Below are 21,527 nucleotides of genomic sequence, written 5' to 3' on the forward strand. Positions count from 1 at the left end.
GGGAAGTGCACCCAACTTCAGCTCCTCAAAGACCGTGTTAGGGAACTGGAGCTGAAGCTGGATGAACTTCGGATCATCCGGGAGGCAGAGGGGGTGATTGAGAAGAGTTACAGAGAGGTAACCACACCCAAGGTACAGGACAAGAATAGCTGGGTTACAGTCAGGGGGAAAAAAACAAACAGGCAGACAGTGCAGGGATCCCTCGTGGCCGTTCCCCTTCAAAACAAGTATACCGTTTTGGATGCTGTTGGGGGGGATGACCTACCGGGGGAAGGCCCTAGCGGCCAGGTCTCTGGCACGGAGTCTGGCTCTGGGGCTCAGAAGGGAAGGGGGGAGAATAGAAAAGCAATAGTTGTAGGAGATTCAATGGTTAAGGGAATAGATAGGAGATTCTGTGGTCGCGAGCGAGACTCCCGGAAGGTATGTTGCCTCCCGGGTGCCAGGGCCAGGGATGTCTCGGATCGTGTCTTCAGGATCCTTAAGGGGGAGGGTGAGCAGCCAGAAGTCGTGGTGCACATTGGTACCAACGACATAGGTAGGAAAAGGGGTGTGGAGGTAATAAACAAGTTTAGGGAGTTAGGCTGGAAGTTGAAAGCCAGGGCAGACAGAGTTGTCATCTCTGGTTTGTTGCCGGTGCCACGTGATAGCGAGGCTAGGAATAGGGAGAGAGTGCAGTTGAACACGTGGCTGCAGGAATGGTGTAGGAGGGAGGGCTTCAGGTATTTGGATAATTGGAGCGCATTCTGGGGAAGGTGGGACCTGTACAAGCAGGACGGGTTGCATCTGAACCAGAGGGGCACCAATATCCTGGGAGGGAGGTTTGCTAGTCCTCTTCGGGAGGGTTTAAACTAATTTGGCAGGGGAATGGGAACCGGATTTGTAGTCCAGCAATAGGACAAAAGGTAGCCGATATTCAGGACGCCAAAGCATGTAATGAGGCAGTGGGGAAGGGAACACTGACAAAGGAGAGTATTTGCAGGCACGGAGATGGGTTGAAGTGTGTATACTTCAACGCAAGAAGCATCAGGAATAAGGTGGGTGAACTTAAGGCATGGATCGGTACTTGGGACTACGATGTGGTGGCCATCACGGAAACTTGGATAGAAGAGGGGCAGAAATGGTTGTTGGAGGTCCCTGGTTATAGATGTTTCAATAAGATTAGGGAGGGTGGTAAAAGAGGTGGGGGGGGTGGCATTATTAATTAGAGATAGTATAACAGCTGCAGAAAGGCAGTTCGAGGAGTATCACCCTATTGAGGTAGTATGGGTTGAAGTCAGAAATCGGAAAGGAGCAGTCACCTTGTTAGGAGTTTTCTATAGGCCCCCCAATAGTAACAGAGATGTGGAGGAACAGATTGGGAAACAGATTTTGGAAAGGTGCAGAAGTCATAGGGTAGTAGTCATGGGCGACTTTAACTTCCCAAATATTGAGTGGAAACTCTTTAGATCAAATAGTTTGGATGGGGTGGTGTTTGTGCAGTGTGTCCAGGAAGCTTTTCTAACACAGTATGTAGATTGTCCGACCAGAGGAGGGGCAATATTGGATTTAGTACTGGGTAATGAACCAGGGCAAGTGATAGATTTGTTAGTGGGGGAGCATTTTGGAGATAGTGACCACAATTCTGTGACTTTCACTTTAGTAATGGAGAGGGATAGGTACGTGCAACAGGGCAAGGTTTACAATTGGGGGAAGGGTAAATACGATGTTGTCAGACAAGAATTGAAGTGCATAAGTTGGGAACATAGGCTGGCAGGGAAGGACACAAGTGAAATGTGGAACTTGTTGAAAGAACAGGTGCTACGTGTCCTTGATATGTATGTCCCTGTCAGGCAGGGAAGAGATGGTCGAGTGAGGGAACCATGGTTGACAAGAGAGGTTGAATGTCTTGTTAAGAGGAAAAAGGTGACTTATGTAAGGCTGAGGAAACAAGGTTCAGACAGGGCATTGGAGGGATACAAGATAGCCAGGAGGGAACTGAAGAAAGGGATTAGGAGAGCTAAGAGAGGGCATGAACAATCTTTGGCGGGTAGGATCAAGGAAAACCCCAAGGCCTTTTACACATATGTGAGAAATATGAGAATGACTAGAGCGAGGGTAGGTCCGATCAAGGACAGTAGCGGGAGATTGTGTATTGAGTCTGAAGAGATAGGAGAGGTCTTAAATGAGTATTTTTCTTCTGTATTTACAAATGAGAGGGGCGATATTGTTGGAGAGGACAGTGTGAAACAGACTGGTAAGCTCGAGGAAATACTTGTCAGGAAGGAAGATGTGTTGGGCATTTTGAAAAACTTGAGGATAGACAAGTCCCCCGGGCCTGACGGGATATATCCAAGGATTCTATGGGAAGCAAGAGATGAAATTGCAGAGCCGTTGGCAATGATCTTTTCGTCCTCACTGTCAACAGGGGTGGTACCAGGGGATTGGAGAGTGGCGAATGTCGTGCCCCTGTTCAAAAAAGGAACTAGGGATAACCCTGGGAATTACAGGCCAGATAGTCTTACTTCGGTGGTAGGCAAAGTAATGGAAAGGGTACTGAAGGATAGGATTTCTGAGCATCTGGAAAGACACTGCTTGATTAGGGATAGTCAGCACGGATTTGTGAGGGGTAGGTCTTGCCTTACAAATCTTATTGAATTCTTTGAGGAGGTGACCAAGCATGTGGATGAAGGTAAAGCAGTGGATGTAGTGTACATGGATTTTAGTAAGGCATTTGATAAAGTTCCCCATGGTAGGCTTATGCAGAAAGTAAGGAGGCATGGGATAGTGGGAAATTTGGCCAGTTGGATAACGAACTGGCTAACTGATAGAAGTCAGAGAGTGGTGGTGGATGGCAAATATTCAGCCTGGATCCCAGTTACCAGTGGCGTACCGCAGGGATCAGTTCTGGGTCCTCTGCTGTTTGTGATTTTCATTAATGACTTGGATGAGGGAGTTGAAGGGTGGGTCAGTAAATTTGCAGACGATACGAAGATTGGTGGAGTTGTGGATAGTAAGGAGGGCTGTTGTCGGCTGCAAAGAGACATAGATAGGATGCAGAGCTGGGCTGAGAAGTGGCAGATGAAGTTTAACCCTGAAAAGTGTGAGGTTGTCCATTTTGGAAGGACAAATATGAATGCGGAATATAGGGTTAACGGTAGAGTTCTTGGCAATGTGGAGGAGCAGAGAGATCTTGGGGTCTATGTTCATACATCTTTGAAAGTTGCCACTCAAGTGGATAGAGCTGTGAAGAAGGCCTATGGTGTGCTCGCGTTCATTAACAGAGGGATTGAATTTAAGAGCTGTGAGGTGATGATGCAACTGTACAAAACTTTGGTAAGGCCACATTTGGAGTACTGTGTACAGTTCTGGTCGCCTCATTTTAGGAAGGATGTGGAAGCTCTGGAAAAGGTGCAAAGAAGATTTACCAGGATGTTGCCTGGAATGGAGAGTAGGTCTTACGAGGAAAGGTTGAGGATGCGAGGCCTTTTCTCATTAGAGCGGAGAAGGATGAGGGGCGACTTGATAGAGGTTTATAAGATGATCAGGGGAATAGATAGAGTAGACAGTCAGAGACGTTTTCCCCGGGTGGAACACACCATTACAAGGGGACATAAATTTAAGGTGAAAGGTGGAAGATATAGGAGGGATATCAGAGGTTCTTTACCCAGAGAGTAGTGGGGGCATGGAATGCACTGCCTGTGGAAGTAGTTGAGTCGGAAACATTAGGGACCTTCAAACAGCTGTTGGATAGGTACATGGATTACGGGAAAATGATATAGTGTAGATTTATTTGTTCTTAAGGGCAGCACGGTAGCATTGTGGATAGCGCAATTGCTTCACAGCTCCATGGTCCCAGGTTCGATTCCGGCTTGGGTCATTGTCTGTGCGGAGTCTGCACGTTCTCCCCGTGTCTGCGTGGGTTTCCTCCGGGTGCTCCGGTTTCCTCCCACAGTCCAAAGATGTGCGGGTTAGGTGAATTGGCCAATGATAAATTGCCCTTAATGTCCAAATTGCCCTTGGTGTTGGGTGGAGGTGTTGAGTTTGGGTATGGTGCTCTTTCCAAGAGCCGGTGCAGACTCAAAGGGCCGAATGGCCTCCTTCTGCACTGTAAATTCAATGATAATCTATGATTAATCTAGGACAAAGGTTCGGCACAACATCGTGGGCCGAAGGGCCTGTTCTGTGCTGTATTTTCTATCTATCTCTCTCTCTCTCCCCCCTGTCTCTCTCTCTCCCCCCCCATCTCTCCCTTTCCCCCGTCTCTCGCTCTCCCCCTTGTCTCTCTCTCCCCCATGTCTCTCACTCTCCCCATGTCTCTCTCTCTCCCCCCAGTCTCTCTCTCTCCCCCCCCATCTCTCTCTCTCCCCCCCCATCTGTCTCTCTCTCCCCCCATCTCTCTCTCTCCCCCCAGTCTCTCTCTCTCCCCCATGTCTCTCTCTCTCTCCCTAGTCTCTCTCTCCCCCCCCCGTCTCTCTCTCTCCCCCCCCCCCGTCTCTCTCTCTCCCCCCGTCTCTCTCTCTCCCCCCATCTCTCTCTCTCCCCCCCATCTCTCTCTCTCCCCCCCGTCTCTCTCTCTCCCCCCCCGTCTCTCTCTCTCCCCCCCGTCTCTCTCTCTTCCCCCCATCTCTCTCTCTCCGCCCCCCCCCGTCTCTCTCTCTCCCCCCCGTCTCTCTCTCTCCCCCCCGTCTCTCTCTCTCCCCCCCGTCTCTCTCTCTCCCCCCCGTCTCTCTCTCTCCCCCCAGTCTCTCTCTCTCCCCCCAGTCTCTCTCTCTCCCCCCCTGTCTCTCTCTCTCTCTCCCCCCTGTCTCTCTCTCTCTCCCCCCTGTCTCTCTCTCTCTCCCCCCTGTCTCTCTCTCTCTCCCCCCTGTCTCTCTCTCTCTCCCCCCTGTCTCTCTCTCTCTCCCCCCTGTCTCTCTCTCTCTCTCCCCCCTGTCTCTCTCTCTCTCCCCCCGTCTCTCTCTCTCTCCCCCTGTCTCTCTCTCTCTCCCCCCGTCTCTCTCTCTCTCCCCCCTGTCTCTCTCTCTCTCCCCCCTGTCTCTCTCTCTCTCCCCCCTGTCTCTCTCTCTCTCCCCCCTGTCTCTCTCTCTCTCTCCCCCCTGTCTCTCTCTCTCTCCCCCCTGTCTCTCTCTCTCTCCCCCTGTCTCTCTCTCTCTCCCCCCTGTCTCTCTCTCTCTCCCCCCTGTCTCTCTCTCTCTCCCCCCTGTCTCTCTCTCTCTCCCCCCTGTCTCTCTCTCTCTCCCCCCTGTCTCTCTCTCTCTCCCCCCTGTCTCTCTCTCTCTCCCCCCTGTCTCTCTCTCTCTCCCCCCTGTCTCTCTCTCTCTCTCCCCCCTGTCTCTCTCTCTCTCCCCTCTGTCTCTCTCTCTCTCCCCCCTGTCTCTCTCTCTCTCCCCCTGTCTCTCTCTCTCTCCCCCCTGTCTCTCTCTCTCCCCCCTGTCTCTCTCTCTCTCTCCCCCCTGTCTCTCTCTCTCTCTCCCCCCTGTCTCTCTCTCTCTCCCCCCTGTCTCTCTCTCTCTCCCCCCTGTCTCTCTCTCTCTCCCCCCCTGTCTCTCTCTCTCTCCCCCCTGTCTCTCTCTCTCTCCCCCCTGTCTCTCTCTCTCTCCCCCCTGTCTCTCTCTCTCTCCCCCCTGTCTCTCTCTCTCTCCCCCCTGTCTCTCTCTCTCTCCCCCCTGTCTCTCTCTCTCTCCCCCCTGTCTCTCTCTCTCTCCCCCCTGTCTCTCTCTCTCTCCAGTCTCTAAACGGGCCTCTCAGGAGTTCTATGGTTTGCTTCCACTACCTTTGGGGCCTTTCCCTGTTTGCCTTTGATTCCAACTGACATCGCTGAACCGTACATCTGTCCCCCCCCCCCCCCCCCCCCCACCCACCACCACCCCCCCACTGACTCTACCCACCCATTCACTCCCCCCCCACTGACTCTACCCACCCATTCACTCCCCCCCCACACCCCCATGTACACTCTCCCCGATCACTGACTCTACCCCCCATTCACTCCCCTCCCACACCCCCATGTACACTCTCCCCGATCACTGACTCTACCCCCCATTCACTCCCCTCCCACACCCCCATGTACACTCTCCCCTATCACTGACTCCCCACCCATTCACTCCCCTCCCACACCCCCATGTACACTCTCCCCTATCACTGACTCTACCCCCCATTCACTCCCCTCCCACACCCCCATGAACACTCTCCCCTATCACTGACTCTACCCCCATTCACTCCCCTCCCACACCCCCATGAACACGCTCCCCTATCACTGACTCTACCCCCATTCACTCCCCTCCCACACCCCCATGTACACTCTCCCCTATCACTGACTCTACCCCCCATTCACTCCCCTCCCACACCCCCATGTACACTCTCCCCTATCACTGACTCTACCCCCCCCCCATTCACTCCCCTCCCACACCCCCATGTACACTCTCCCCTATCACTGACTCTACCCACCCATTTAATCCCCTCCCACACCCCCATGTACACTCTCCCCTATCACTGACTCTACCCACCCCATTCACTCCCCTCCCACACCCCCATGTACACTCTCCCCTATCACTGACTACCCACCCATTTAATCCCCTCCCACACCCCATGTACACTCTCCCCTATCACTGACTCTACCCCCCATTCACTCCCCTCCCACACCCCCATGTACACTCTCCCCCATCACTGACTCTACCCCCCCATTCACTCCCCTCCCACACCCCCATGTACACTCTCCCCTATCACTGACTACCCCCGCATTCACTCCCCTCCCACACCCCCATGTACACTCTCCCCTATCACTGACTCTACCCACCATTCACTCCCCTCCCACACCCCCATGTACACTCTCCCCTATCACTGACTACCCACCCATTCACTCCCCCTCCCACACCCCCATGTACACTCTCCCCTATCACTGACTACCCACCCATTCACTCCCCTCCCACATCCCCATGTACACTCTCCCCTATCACTGACTCTACCCACCATTCACTCCCCTCCCACACCCCCATGTACACTCTCCCCTATCACTGACTCTACCCACCCATTTAATCCCCTCCCACACCCCCATGTACACTCTCCCCTATCACTGACTCTACCCACCCATTTAATCCCCCCCCCACACCCCCATGTACACTCTCCCCTATCACTGACCCAACCACCCATTTAATCCCCCCCCCACACCCCCATGTACACTCTCCCCTATCACTGACTACCCACCCATTCACTCCCCTCCCACACCCCCATGTACACTCTCCCCTATCACTGACTCTACCCCCCATTCACTCCCCTCCCACACCCCCATGTACACTCTCCCCTATCACTGACTACCCACCCATTCACTCCCCCTCCCACACCCCATGTACACTCTCCCCTATCACTGACTCTACCCCCCATTCACTCCCCCCCCACACCCCCATGTACACTCTCCCCTATCACTGACTCTACCCCCCCATTCACTCCCCTCCCACACCCCCATGTACACTCTCCCCTATCACTGACTCTACCCCCCCATTCACTCCCCTCCCACACCCCCATGTACACTCTCCCCTATCACTGACTCTACCCCCCATTCACTCCCCTCCCACACCCCCATGTACACTCTCCCCTATCACTGACTACCCAGCCATTTAATCCCCTCCCACACTCTCATGTACACTCTCCCCTATCACTGACTCTACCCCCCATTCACTCCCCTCCCACACCCCCATGTACACTCTCCCCTATCACTGACTCTACCCACCCATTTAATCCCCTCCCACACCCCCATGTACACTCTCCCCTATCACTGACTCTACCCACCCATTCACCCCCCTCCCACCCCCCCTTGTACACTCTCCCCTATCACTGACTCTACCCACCCATTCACCCCCCTCCCACACCCCCATGTACACTCTCCCCTATCACTGACTCCACTCAGTGGTTTGGGTGGTATGCTAGCACAGTGGTTAGCACTGTTGCTTCACAGCGCCAGGGACCCGGGTTCGATTCCCGGCTTGGGTCACTGTCTGTGCGGGGTCTGCACGTTCTCCCCGTGTCTGCGTGGGCTTCCTCCGGGTGCTCCGGTTTCCTACCGCAAGTCCCGAAAAACGTGCTGTTGGGTGAATTGGACATTCCGAATTCTCCCTCTGTGTACCCGAACAGGCGCCGGAGTGTGGCGACTAGGGGCTTTTCACAGTAACTTCATTGCAGTGTTAATGTAAGCCTACTTGTGACAATAATAATAATTATTATTGCAAACAGGGATTACTCTGTTACCTTGACACAGCCTCATTTACGGTTTAGTCCTCGCTTGTGTTAAAATGAAGCTGCGTTCCTCCCATTTCCTCCTGTCACTTTTCCTCATGGGAACTCTTCACCTAACTCCCTATCCAATTCCTCACAATCGATGTCTTTTTAAATCTCACTCTGTTTCAATGCCATGTCATCTTTCGCATCGTTCTGTGGTTTTCCCCGGAGCCTCTCGGTAAAACTGGTTTATTTTGAACGGCTGAGTTTGAGAATGCTGCGGTCAGCACTTGAGTTTGTGTCACGTGTTCCTGTGCTTAACCCAGGCCCCTGTGATTTACAGAACACACAGAGTGAAATTGAGAAGTTGAAGTCGCAGTATCGGCAGCAGGCCAAGGAGGTGAACACAGCAAAGCGGAGGTTCCAGGAGGCCAGTAAAGGTGGGTGTAACAGCGAGAGGCAGCGGAGAAAGCAGCCGAGACCAGGCAGGCAAACTGGGCACCGGACTGGGCACCGGACTGGGCACCGGACTGGGCACCGGACTGGACACTGGACTGTATCAGGTCCATTAATTTGTGCCGTTAATTCTTTTACTTTGTGCCGAATCCTCCGTGCATTTAAGTAACGAATCATTCCCCTCCTCCCCCCAGGGTTTAGTTTAAACCCCTCTCTTCTTCCCTAGTTATGCATGTTTTCAGAAACACTGGTCCCAACACAGTTCCGATGCCAGCCATCCCAACGGTCCAGCCCCCACTTTCCCCAGTACCGATGCCAGTGCCCCACGACCCCAAACCCACTTTCCCCGCACCAGTCTCTGAGACACATATTTATCCCTCTAATTTTATGTACCCCTTTGCCAATTTGCACACAGCTCAGGTATCAAACCAGAGAATATAACCTTGGAGGTCCTGTTGTTTAATTTAGTGCCTGGCTCCTCATACTGTCTTTGTAGAACCTCTTTCCTCGTTCGACCTATGTTGTTGGTACCGACATGCACCACAACAACTCCCACTGCAAGTTCCTCTCTAGCCCGGAACAGATGTCTCAAACCCTGGCACTGGGCTGGCAACACAGCCCTCTGGACTCTGGCTCCTTGCTACAGAGAACAGTGTCGCTCCCCCCGCACTATTCTGTCCCCTGCCACCACTATCTTTTTATATGCTCCCCCACGTGAATGGCTGTACCACAACGTCATGTCCAGTCAGCTCATTCACCCCCGTTATCATCCAAACAAGAGTGAGAGAACCTCAAACCTGTTGGGCAATTACAGAGGCCCCTGAGTCCCCATACCTGCCTCAGCTGCCCCCACACACGCCTGTCCCTGACCACTCTCCAAACCAGAAGACCCTATCCTAAGGGGTGTGACCACCTTCTCAAACAAAGTGTCCAGATAACTCTCTTCCCCCCTCAGTGTCTGCAGCTCAGCCTCCAGCTCGATGACTCTGAGTAAAACATTTCTTCAAGCCGCAAACACTTGCTGCAGATGTGTTTTCCTTGGGTCACAGGAGTGCCCACATGTTGCAGCCTTGACACATCACCCTCCCTGCCACCTTTAACATGTTTGAAAGAATTACTTTGTTAACTTATTTCTGGTGCTTTTCATGTATTTTCAACTCACAAAAAAACAGTTCCTATCCTACTTTAAACCTTAGACACTTACTCGATACTCACCAGGTATGCAGCAGGTAGCTACTCCCGCAGCAGGCAAGGCCACTTTCTGAAGAGTGAAAAAGTTAGAAACCAAAGGAACCTCTTTTTCCACTGCGCAAAATTCCCAAATATACTCACTTAAGATGCGGCCTTGTAAAATATTTGTTAGGTTGGGAAGCCTAAAGAGGTCACGACCCTGATGAAGGACAAGGGGTGGGGGGTGAAGGAGGGCAGAATGAGGGATGAAGGATGAGTGGAGGCGGTGGTCGGTAAAAGAGGGGGAATAGGGAGAGGGTGTGGGTGGGGGATTGGGGTGAGGGAGACTGGGTGGGAGGGTGAGGGATGGGGAGTGAGGGATGTGGGATTAGAGTGAGGGAGGAGGAGCGGGGTCAGAGAGAGGGGATTAGGGGGGGTGTTGGAGAGGGAGTGTGAGAGGGGTAAACAGTTATGGGGCTGGGATTTACAGGTGTGCACCTCCCAAGTCCAACCCTGCCTATGTGACAGCTGATGGGACGGCACGGAGGCACAGTGGTTAGCACTGCTGCCTCACAGCGCCAGGGACCCGGGTTCGATTCCGGCTTGGGTCACTGTCTGTGCGGAGTCTGCACGTTCTCCCCGTGTCTGCGTGGGTTTCCTCCGGGTGCTCCGGTTTCCTCCCACAGTCCAAAGATGTGCGGGTGAGGTAGATTGGCCGTGATAAATTGCCCTCAGTGTCCAAAAAGGTTAAATGGGGTTATGGGGATGGAGTGGAGGTGTGGGCTTGGGTAGGGTGCTCTTTCCAAGGGCCGGTGCAGACTCGATGGGCTGAATGGCCTCCTTCTGCACTTTAAATTCTACGATTCTATGATTTAAAAATGTCTCTGACTGTGCGATTTTCCTTGTAAATCCAGACCGAGAACGGGACAGAACGAGGGATAAATATGTTAAAGCCACCATGAAGATGCACATACTCCACAATCAGTATGTTCTGGCGATCAGGTCTGCGGAGGTCCACCACCAGCACTATTACCAGCAGTGTTTGCCAGGTCTGCTCCACACTCTGCAGGAACTACACGAGGAGATGGTGTTAATTCTGTGAGTACCTTGCTCTGTGTCCAAGTCACCCGGCCAGTTTCATTGGGACACGGGGAGAGTTCAGGTTCAGATTCCAAACTAAATAACCCAGCACTGTACAGCTTACCCTTGACAAGGTGCCACATGGCGAATGAACAACAGTTTCCACTGACGACCCACAGTGTTGGCTCTTGCTATTTATAATAATAATCGCTTATTGTCACGAGTAGGCTTCAATGAAGATACTGTGAAAAGCCCCTAGTCGCCACATTCCACCGCCTGTTCGGGGAGGCTGGTACGGGAATTGAAACCGCACTGGCATTGTTCTGCATTACAAGCCAGCTGTTTAGCCCACTGTGCTAAACCAGGTATATAAACAAGATATTGGGCAGCACGGTAGCACAGTGGTTAGCACTGTTGCTTAACAGCTCCAGGTCCCAGGTTCGATGCCCGGCTTGGGTCACTGTCTGTGCAGAGTCTGCACCTTCTCCCTGTGTCTGCGTGGGTTTCCTCCGGGTGCTCCGGTTTCCTCCCACAAGTCCCGAAAGACGTGCTTGTTAGGTGAATTGGACATTCTGAATTCTCCCTCCGTGTACCCGAACAGGCGCCGGAATGTGGAGACTAGGGGCTTTTTACAGTAACTTCATTGCAGTGTTAATGTAAGCCTACTTGTGGCAATAAAGAGTATTATTATTGTTATTATTATTATTTCAGGCACAATTTGCCCCATCAAACACTCCCTGGACAGGTAGCACGGGGTTAGATACAGAGTAAAGCTCCCTCTACACTGTCCCCATCAAACACTCCCAGGACAGGTACAGCACGGGGTTAGATACAGAGTAAAGCTCCCTCTACACTGTCCCCATCAAACACTCCCAGGACAGGTACAGCACGGGATTAGATACAGAGTAAAACTCCCTCTACACTGTCCCCATCAAACACTCCCTGGACAGGTACAGCACGGGGTTAGATACAGAGTAAAGCTCCCTCTACACTGTCCCCATCAAACACTCCCAGGACAGGTACAGCACGGGGTTAGATACAGAGTGAAGCTCCCCCTACACTGTCCCCATCAAACACTCCCAGGACAGGTACAGCACGGGGTTAGATACAGAGTAAAGCTCCCTCTACACCGTCCCCTTCAAACACTCCCAGGACAGGTACAGCACTGGGTTAGATACAGAGTAAAGCTCCCTCTACACTGTCCCCATCAAACACTCCCAGGACAGGTACAGCACGGGGTTAGATACAGAGTAAAGCTCCCTCTACACCGTCCCCATCAAACACTCCCAGGACAGGTACAGCACGGGGTTAGATACAGAGTAAAGCTCCCTCTACACTGTCCCCATCAAACACTCCCAGGACAGGTACAGCACGGGGTTAGATACAGAGTGAAGCTCCCCCTACACTGTCCCCATCAAACACTCCCAGGACAGGTACAGCACGGGGTTAGATACAGAGTAAAGCTCCCTCTACACCGTCCCCTTCAAACACTCCCAGGACAGGTACAGCACTGGGTTAGATACAGAGTAAAGCTCCCTCTACACTGTCCCCATCAAACACTCCCAGGACAGGTACAGCACGGGGTTAGATACAGAGTAAAGCTCCCTCTACACCGTCCCCATCAAACACTCCCAGGACAGGTACAGCACGGGGTTAGATACAGAGTAAAGCTCCCTCTACACTGTCCCCATCAAACACTCGCAGGACAGGTACAGCACGGGGTTAGATACAGAGTAAAGCTCCCTCTACACTGTCCCCATCAAACACTCCCTGGACAGGTACAGCACACGGTTAGATAGAGAGTAAAGCTCCCTCTACACTCTCCCCATCAAACACTCCCAGGACAGGTACAGCACGGGGTTAGATACAGAGTAAAGCTCCCTCTACACTGTCCCCATCAAACACTCCCTGGACAGGTACAGCACAGGGTTAGATAGAGAGTAAAGCTCCCTCTACACTCTCCCCATCAAACACTCCCTGGACAGGTACAGCACGGGGTTAGATACAGAGTAAAGCTCCCTCGACACTGTCCCCATCAACATTCCCAGGACAGGTACAGCACGGGGTTAGATACAGAGTATGAGAAAAATATTTGTGATGTGAACAGAATGAGTTGGAGTCCGGGAATGTGGTGTAAATCATGCTAATTGTGTGGGCTGGAGGATGGAGGTGTAAGACAGTGAATTTGGAATGTTTAAGGGACTGGAAGGGGCATTGTGAGAAACAGTGACCCGTGTAGAATCTCTGGCTATGTGTGTTATTTCTTGTTTGCCTGTGGGTTTGACCGTCTCCTCGTTGTTTTCTGTTTGGTGGTGGATCACTGTGGGTGCTCTTCCACGTGGCCCTTTTCCTTCACAACGCAGGGCCTGTTACGTTTTCCAAGTTGTTCAGTACTTTGACTGGAATACTGACGCAGTCACTTCTAACCCTATCCTTTTGAGATGTCCCCGAGTGTATTTTAGTTAAACACGGGAGGAAAAGCTGAACACAGACTTCTAGTTTATTGAATAACCTGATCAAACCTCTCAATAGGGCACTGCGGCAATCTCAGTTGATATTGTTCTCAGGCCCAAGGTGCCGGGAGGGTCATGTCCCAATCCCAGACTGTGTGCATTCGCCGGTCTCTGAGGATGCTGGAATCTAAAACAGCTTCGACCAAGAGTCATCCAGACTCGAAATGTTAGCTCCTTCTCTATTCACAGACGCTGTCTGACCTGCTGAGATTGCCCAGCATTTCCAAATTGATCTAAAATGGGGATTTGATTTTCTTCTAACCAACCCCTCCAAGTCCCCCTGTGTGAGTTGTGTGTGTGTGTGTGAGTTGGGAGGTGGGGGGGGCAGTGCTGAGGACACACATTCTGAAAACCTACCTTTTACTTATGGGAAGTGTCGGCAATTTACTTTGACTGTGTGGCTACCTGGTCACTGCAACACATTCCTCATCAAACTGCTAATTGTAATGAACCCAATCAGAGAGCTCCCTCTGCCGCACGGTTCCTCACACCAGCCGGCCCAGCCCATGTTGTGCCATTGACCCTGCCCCTTGGGAATTGGATCAAGGCTGATTCACCTCATCATTCCTCAGTGAGGGAGAGTGTGTGGAGGGAATGTATGCATGTTTGAGAATGTGCTGTGCATGCGTTGGGTGTGCACATATGTATGAATGTATGTATGTTCAGCTGTTAGGTATCTGTTGTGTGTGTGTGTGTGTTGGAGAATTGATTGTGGTGTATTTGGGCGTGAGAGTGAGTGTGTGTAGTTGGGAGTGTGTGAGTGGTGAGTGTGTGTAGTTGGGAGTGTGTGAGTGGTGAGTGTGTATTTGGGAGTGTGTGAGTGGTGAGTGTGTGTAGTTGGGAGTGTGTGAGCGTTGAGTGTGTGTATTTGAGAGTGTGTGAGTGTTGAGTGTGTGTATTTGGGAGTGTGAGTGTTGAGTGTGTGTGTTTGGGAGTGTGTGAGTGTTGAGTGTGTGTAGTTGGGAGTGTGTGAGTGGTGAGTGTGGGTATTTGGGAGTGTGAGTGGTGAGTGTGTGTATTTGGGAGTGTGAGTGGTGAGTGTGTGTATTTGGGAGTGTGAGTGGTGAGTGTGTGTATTTGGGGGTGTGAGTGGTGAGTGTGTGTATTTGGGAGTGTGTGAGCGTTGAGTGTGTGTAGTTGGGAGTGTGTGAGTGGTGAGTGTGTGTATTTGGGAGTGTGAGTGGTGAGTGTGTGTATTTGGGACTGTGTGAGCGTTGAGTGTGTGTAGTTGGGAGTGTGTGAGTGGTGAGTGTGTGTAGTTGGGAGTGTGTGAGTGTGTGTATTTGGGGGTGTGAGTGGTGAGTGTGTGTATTTGGGACTGTGAGCGTTGAGTGTGTGTAGTTGGGAGTGTGTGAGTGGTGAGTGTGTGTATTTGGGAGTGTGAGTCATGAGTGTGTATTTGGGAGTGTGTGAACGTTGAGTGTGTGTAGTTGGGAGTGTGTGAGTGGTGAGTGTGTGTATTTGGGAGTGTGTGAGTGGTGAGTGTGTGTATTTGGTAGTGCGAGTGGCGAGTGTGTGTATTTGGGGGTGTGAGTGAGTGTGTATTTGGGAGTGTGTGAGTGGTGAGTGTGTGTATTTGGGAGTGTGAGTGTTGAGTGTGTGTATTTGGGAGTGTGTGAGTGTTGAGTGTGTGTATTTGGGAGAGTGTGAGTGTTGTGTGTGTGTATTTGGGAGTGTGAGTGGTGAGTGTGTGTATTTGGGGGTGTGAGTGGTGAGTGTGTATTTGGGAGTGTGTGAGTGAGTGTGTGTAGTTGGGAGTGTGAGCGTTGAGTGTGTGTAGTTGGGAGTGTGAGCGTTGAGTGTGTGTATTTGGGAGTGTGAGTGGTGAGTGTGTGTATTTGGGAGTGTGAGTGGTGAGTGTGTGTAGTTGGGAGTGTGAGTGTGTGTAGTTGGGAGTGTGTGAGTGTGTGTATTTGGGAGTGTGAGCGTTGAGTGTGTGAGTGGTGAGTGTGTAGTTGGGAGTGTGTGAGTGGTGAGTGTGTGTATTTGGGAGTGTGAGTGGTGAGTGTGTGTATTTGGGAGTGTGAGTGCTGAGTGTGTGTATTTGGGAGTGTGAGTGGTGAGTGTGTGTATTTGGGGGTGTGAGTGGTGAGTGTGTGTATTTGGGAGTGTGTGAGCGTTGAGTGTGTGTAGTTGGGAGTGTGTGAGTGGTGAGTGTGTGTATTTGGGGGTGTGAGTGGTGAGTGTCTGTATTTGGGACTGTGTGAGCGTTGAGTGTGTGTAGTTGGGAGTGTGTGAGTGGTGAGTGTGTGTATTTGGGAGTGTGAGTGATGAGTGTGTATTTGGGAGTGTGTGAGCGTTGAGTGTGTGTAGTTGGGAGTGTGTGAGTGGTGAGTGTGTGTATTTGGGAGTGTGTGAGTGGTGAGTGTGTGTATTTGGTAGTGCGAGTGGTGAGTGTGTGTATTTGGGGGTGTGAGTGAGTGTGTATTTGGAAGTGTGTGAGTGGTGAGTGTGTGTATTTGGGAGTGCGAGTGGTGAGTGTGTATTTGGGGGTGTGAGTGAGTGTGTGTATTTGGGAGTGTGAGTGGTGAGTGTGTGTATTTGGGAGTGTGAGTGCTGAGTGTGTGTATTTGGGAGTGTGAGTGCTGAGTGTGTGTATTTGGGAGTGTGAGTGGTGAGTGTGTGTATTTGGGGGTGTGAGTGGTGAGTGTGTGTATTTGGGAGTGTGTGAGCGTTGAGTGTGTGTAGTTGGGAGTGTGTGAGTGGTGAGTGTGTGTATTTGGGAGTGTGAGTGGTGAGTGTGTGTATTTGGGACTGTGTGAGCGTTGAGTGTGTGTAGTTGGGAGTGTGTGAGTGGTGAGTGTGTGTAGTTGGGAGTGTGTGAGTGTGTGTATTTGGGGGTGTGAGTGGTGAGTGTCTGTATTTGGGACTGTGTGAGCGTTGAGTGTGTGTAGTTGGGAGTGTGTGAGTGGTGAGTGTGTGTATTTGGGAGTGTGAGTGATGAGTGTGTATTTGGGAGTGTGTGAGCGTTGAGTGTGTGTAGTTGGGAGTGTGTGAGTGGTGAGTGTGTGTATTTGGGAGTGTGTGAGTGGTGAGTGTGTGTATTTGGTAGTGCGAGTGGTGAGTGTGTGTATTTGGGGGTGTGAGTGAGTGTGTATTTGGAAGTGTGTGAGTGGTGAGTGTGTGTATTTGGGAGTGCGAGTGGTGAGTGTGTATTTGGGGGTGTGAGTGAGTGTGTGTATTTGGGAGTGTGAGTGGTGAGTGTGTGTATTTGGGGGTGTGAGTGAGTGTGTGTAGTTGGGAGTGTGTGAGTGGTGAGTGTGTGTATTTGGGGGTGTGAGTGAGTGTGTGTATTTGGGAGTGTGAGTGGTGAGTGTGTGTATTTGGGGGTGTGAGTGAGTGTGTGTAGTTGGGAGTGTGTGAGTGGTGAGTGTGTGTATTTGGGAGTGTGTGAGTGGTGAGTGTGTGTATTTGGTAGTGCGAGTGGTGAGTGTGTGTATTTGGGGGTGTGAGTGAGTGTGTATTTGGAAGTGTGTGAGTGGTGAGTGTGTGTATTTGGGAGTGCGAGTGGTGAGTGTGTATTTGGGGGTGTGAGTGAGTGTGTGTATTTGGGAGTGTGAGTGGTGAGTGTGTGTATTTGGGGGTGTGAGTGAGTGTGTGTAGTTGGGAGTGTGTGAGTGGTGAGTGTGTGTATTTGGGGGTGTGAGTGAGTGTGTGTATTTGGGAGTGTGAGTGGTGAGTGTGTGTATTTGGGGGTGTGAGTGAGTGTGTGTAGTTGGGAGTGTGTGAGTGGTGAGTGTGTGTATTTGGGAGTGTGTGAGTGGTGAGTGTGTGTATTTGGGAGTGCGAGTGGTGAGTGTGTGTATTTGGGGGTGTGAGTGAGTGTGTGTGAGTGGTGAGTGTGTGAGTGGTGAGTGTGTGAATTTGGGAGTGTGTGTAGTTGGGAGTGTGTGAGTGGTGAGTGTGTATTTGGGAGTGTGAGCGGTGAGTGTGTGTATTTGGGAGTGTGTGAGTGGTGAGTGTGTATTTGGGAGTGTGTGAGTGTTGAGTGTGTGTATTTGGGGGTGTGAGTGGTGAGTGTGTATTTGGGAGTGTGTGAGTGTTGAGTGTGTGTATTTGGGAGTGTGTGAGTGTTGAGTGTGTGTATTTGGGAGTGTGTGAGTGTTGAGTGTGTGTATTTGGGGGTGTGAGTGGTGAGTGTGTGTATTTGGGAGTGTGAGTGGTGAGTGTGTGTATTTGGGAGTGTGAGTGGTGAGTGTGTGTAGGTGTGAGTGTGTGTATTTGGGGGTGTGAGTGGTGAGTGTGTGTATTTGGGGGTGTGAGTGGTGAGTGTGTGTATTTGGGGGTGTGAGTGGTGAGTGTGTGTATTTGGGGGTGTGAGTGGTGAGTGTGTGTATTTGGGAGTGTGAGCGTTGAGTGTGTGTAGTTGGGAGTGTGTGAGTGGTGAGTGTGTGTAGTTGGGAGTGTGTGAGTGTGTATTTGGGAGTGTGTGAGTGATGAGTGTGTATATTTGGGAGTGTGTGAGTGGTGAGTGTGTGTATTTGGGAATGTGTGAGTGGTGAGTGTGTGAGTGGTGAGTGTGTGAGTGGTGAGTGTGTGTAGTTGGGAGTGTGTGAGTGGTGAGTGTGTATTTGGGAGTGTGTGAGTGGTGAGTGTGTGAGTGGTGAGTGTGTGAGTGGTGAGTGTGTGAGTGAGTGTGTGTATTTGGGAGTGTGTGAGTGAGTGTGTGTATTTGGGAGTGTGAGCGGTGAGTGTGTGTATTTGGGAGTGTGTGAGTGGTGAGTGTGTGTTTGTGAATGTGTGAGTGTTGTGTGTGTGTATTTGGGGGTGTGAGTGGTGAGTGTGTATTTGGGAGTGTGTGAGTGTGTGTATTTGGGAGTGTGTGTAGTTGGGAGTGTGTGAGTGGTGAGTGTGTGAATTTGGGAGTGTGTGTAGTTGGGAGTGTGTGAGTGGTGAGTGTGTATTTGGGAGTGTGAGCGGTGAGTGTGTGTATTTGGGAGTGTGTGAGTGGTGAGTGTGTATTTGGGAGTGTGTGAGTGTTGAGTGTGTGTATTTGGGGGTGTGAGTGGTGAGTGTGTATTTGGGAGTGTGTGAGTGTTGAGTGTGTGTATTTGGGAGTGTGTGAGTGTTGAGTGTGTGTATTTGGGAGTGTGTGAGTGTTGAGTGTGTGAATTTGGGGGTGTGAGTGGTGAGTGTGTGTATTTGGGAGTGTGAGTGGTGAGTGTGTGTATTTGGGAGTGTGAGTGGTGAGTGTGTGTAGGTGTGAGTGTGTGTATTTGGGGGTGTGAGTGGTGAGTGTGTGTATTTGGGGGTGTGAGTGGTGAGTGTGTGTATTTGGGGGTGTGAGTGGTGAGTGTGTGTATTTGGGGGTGTGAGTGGTGAGTGTGTGTATGTGGGAGTGTGAGCGTTGAGTGTGTGTAGTTGGGAGTGTGTGAGTGGTGAGTGTGTGTAGTTGGGAGTGTGTGAGTGTGTATTTGGGAGTGTGTGAGTGATGAGTGTGTATATTTGGGAGTGTGTGAGTGGTGAGTGTGTGTATTTGGGAATGTGTGAGTGGTGAGTGTGTGAGTGGTGAGTGTGTGAGTGGTGAGTGTGTGTAGTTGGGAGTGTGTGAGTGGTGAGTGTGTATTTGGGAGTGTGTGAGTGGTGAGTGTGTGAGTGGTGAGTGTGTGAGTGGTGAGTGTGTGAGTGAGTGTGTGTATTTGGGAGTGTGTGAGTGAGTGTGTGTATTTGGGAGTGTGAGCGGTGAGTGTGTGTATTTGGGAGTGTGTGAGTGGTGAGTGTGTATTTGGGAGTGTGTGAGTGTTGAGTGTGTGTATTTGGGGGTGTGAGTGGTGAGTGTGTGTATTTGGGAGTGTGAGTGGTGAGTGTGTGTATTTGGGAGTGTGAGTGGTGAGTGTGTGTATTTGGGAGTGTGAGTGGTGAGTGTGTGTAGGTGTGAGTGTGTGTATTTGGGGGTGTGAGTGGTGAGTGTGTGTATTTGGGGGTGTGAGTGGTGAGTGTGTGTATTTGGGGGTGTGAGTGGTGAGTGTGTGTATTTGGGGGTGTGAGTGGTGAGTGTGTGTATTTGGGAGTGTGAGCGTTGAGTGTGTGTAGTTGGGAGTGTGTGAGTGGTGAGTGTGTGTAGTTGGGAGTGTGTGAGTGTGTATTTGGGAGTGTGTGAGTGATGAGTGTGTATATTTGGGAGTGTGTGAGTGGTGAGTGTGTGTATTTGGGAATGTGTGAGTGGTGAGTGTGTGTATTTGGGAGTGTGTGAGCGTTGAGTGTGTGTAGTTGGGAGTGTGTGAGTGGTGAGTGTGTGTATTTGGGGGTGTGAGTGAGTGTGTGTATTTGGGAGTGTGTGAGTGGTGAGTGTGTGAATTTGGGAGTGTGTGAGTGGTGAGTGTGTGTATTTGGGAGTGTGTGAGTGGTGAGTGTGTGTAGTTGGGAGTGTGTGAGTGTGTATTTGGGAGTGTGTGAGTGATGAGTGTGTGTATTTGGGAGTGAGTGAAGTTGGGAGTGTGAGAGTGATGAGTGCGTGTAGTTGGGAGTGTGTGAGTGGTGAGTGTGTGTATTTGGGAGTGTGTGAGTGGTGAGTGTGTGTATTTGGGAGTGTGTGAGTGGTGAGTGTGTGTAGTTGGGAGTGTGAGTGTTGAGTGTGTGTAGTTGGGAGTGTGTGAGTGGTGAGTGTGTGTATTTGGGAGTGTGTGAGTGGTAGGTGTGTGTATTTGGGAGTGTGTGAGCGTTGAGTGTGTGAGCGTTGAGTGTGTGTCGTTGGGAGTGTGTGAGTGGTGAGTGTGTGAGTGATGAGTGTGTGTAGTTGGGAGTGTGTGAGTGAGTGTGTGTAATTGGGAGTGTGTGAGTGGTGAGTGTGTGTATTTGGGAGTGTGAGTGATGAGTGTATTTGGGAGTGTGTGAGCGTTGAGTGTGTGTAGTTGGGAGTGTGTGAGTGCTGAGTGTGTGTATTTGGGAGTGTGAGCGTTGAGTGTGTGTAGTTGGGAGTGTGTGAGTGGTGAGTGAGTGTATTTGGGGGTGTGAGTGAGTGTGTGTATTTGGGAGTGTGTGAGTGGTGAGTGTGAGTGGTGAGTGTGTGTAGTGGTGAGTGTGTGAGTGGTGAGTGTGTGTATTTGGGAGTGTGTGAGTGTTGAGTGTGTGTAGTTGGGAGTGTGTGAGTGGTGAGTGTGTGTATTTGGGAGTGTGTGAGCGTTGAGTGTGTGTAGTTGGGAGTGTGTGAGTGTGTGTAGTTGGGAGTGTGTGAGTGTGTATTTGGGAGTGTGTGAGTGATGAGTGTGTATTTGTGAGTGTGTGTAGTTGGGAGTGTGTGAGTGTTGAGTGTGTGTATTTGGGAGTGTGTGAGTGGTGAGTGTGTGTAGTTGGGAGTGTGTGAGTGATGAGTGTGTGTATTTGGGAGTGTGTGTGAGTGTGTGTATTTCGGAGTGTGTGAGTGGTGAGTGTGTGTAGTTGGTAGTGTGAGTGGTGAGTGTGTGTATTTGGGGGTGTGAGTGGTGAGTATGTGTATTTGGGAGTGTGAGTGGTGAGTGTGTGTATTTGGGACTGTGTGAGCGTTGAGTGTGTGTAGTTGGGAGTGTGTGAGCGTTGAGTGTGTGTAGTTGGGAGTGTGTGAGTGGTGAGTGTGTGTAGTTGGGAGTGTGTGAGTGAGTGTGTGTAGTTGGGAGTGTGTGAGTGGTGAGTGTGTGTATTTGGGAGTGTGAGTGATGAGTGTGTATTTGGGAGTGTGTGAGTGGTGAGTGTGTGTATTTGGGAGTGTGAGTGGTGAGTGTGTGTAGTTGGGAGTGTGTGAGTGGTGAGTGTGTGTATTTGGGAGTGTGAGTGGTGAGTGTGTGTATTTGGGAGTGTGAGTGGTGAGTGTGTGTATTTGGGAGTGCGAGTGGTGAGTGTGTGTATTTGGGGGTGTGAGTGAGTGTGTATTTGGGAGTGTGTGAGTGGTGAGTGTGTGTATTTGGGAGTGCGAGTGGTGAGTGTGTGTATTTGGGAGTGCGAGTGGTGAGTGTGTGTATTTGGGAGTGTGAGTGGTGAGTGTGTGTATTTGGGAGTGCGAGTGGTGAGTGTGTGTAGTTGGGGGTGTGCGTGAGTGTGTGTATTTGGGAGTGTGAGTGGTGAGTGTGTGTATTTGGGAGTGTGAGCATTGAGTGTGTGTAGTTGGGAGTGTGTGAGTGGTGAGTGTGTGTATTTGGGAGTGTGAGT

General features: G+C 51.2%; 1 protein-coding gene across 1 annotated transcript in view; it reads left to right on the top strand.

Moving 5' to 3' along the window:
* fes (FES proto-oncogene, tyrosine kinase) overlaps positions 1-21,527 on the top strand; it is a 146,935-nt gene that overhangs the window by 37,620 nt on the left and 87,788 nt on the right. The window contains exons 4-5 of the mRNA XM_072492703.1: positions 8,531-8,627; positions 10,728-10,911. Of these exons, the coding sequence (XP_072348804.1) occupies positions 8,531-8,627; positions 10,728-10,911 (281 nt within the window). The remainder of the gene's footprint in view (positions 1-8,530; positions 8,628-10,727; positions 10,912-21,527) is intronic.

Source organism: Scyliorhinus torazame, chromosome 30 (assembly GCF_047496885.1).
Source record: "Scyliorhinus torazame isolate Kashiwa2021f chromosome 30, sScyTor2.1, whole genome shotgun sequence".
Classification (NCBI taxonomy): domain Eukaryota; kingdom Metazoa; phylum Chordata; class Chondrichthyes; order Carcharhiniformes; family Scyliorhinidae; genus Scyliorhinus; species Scyliorhinus torazame.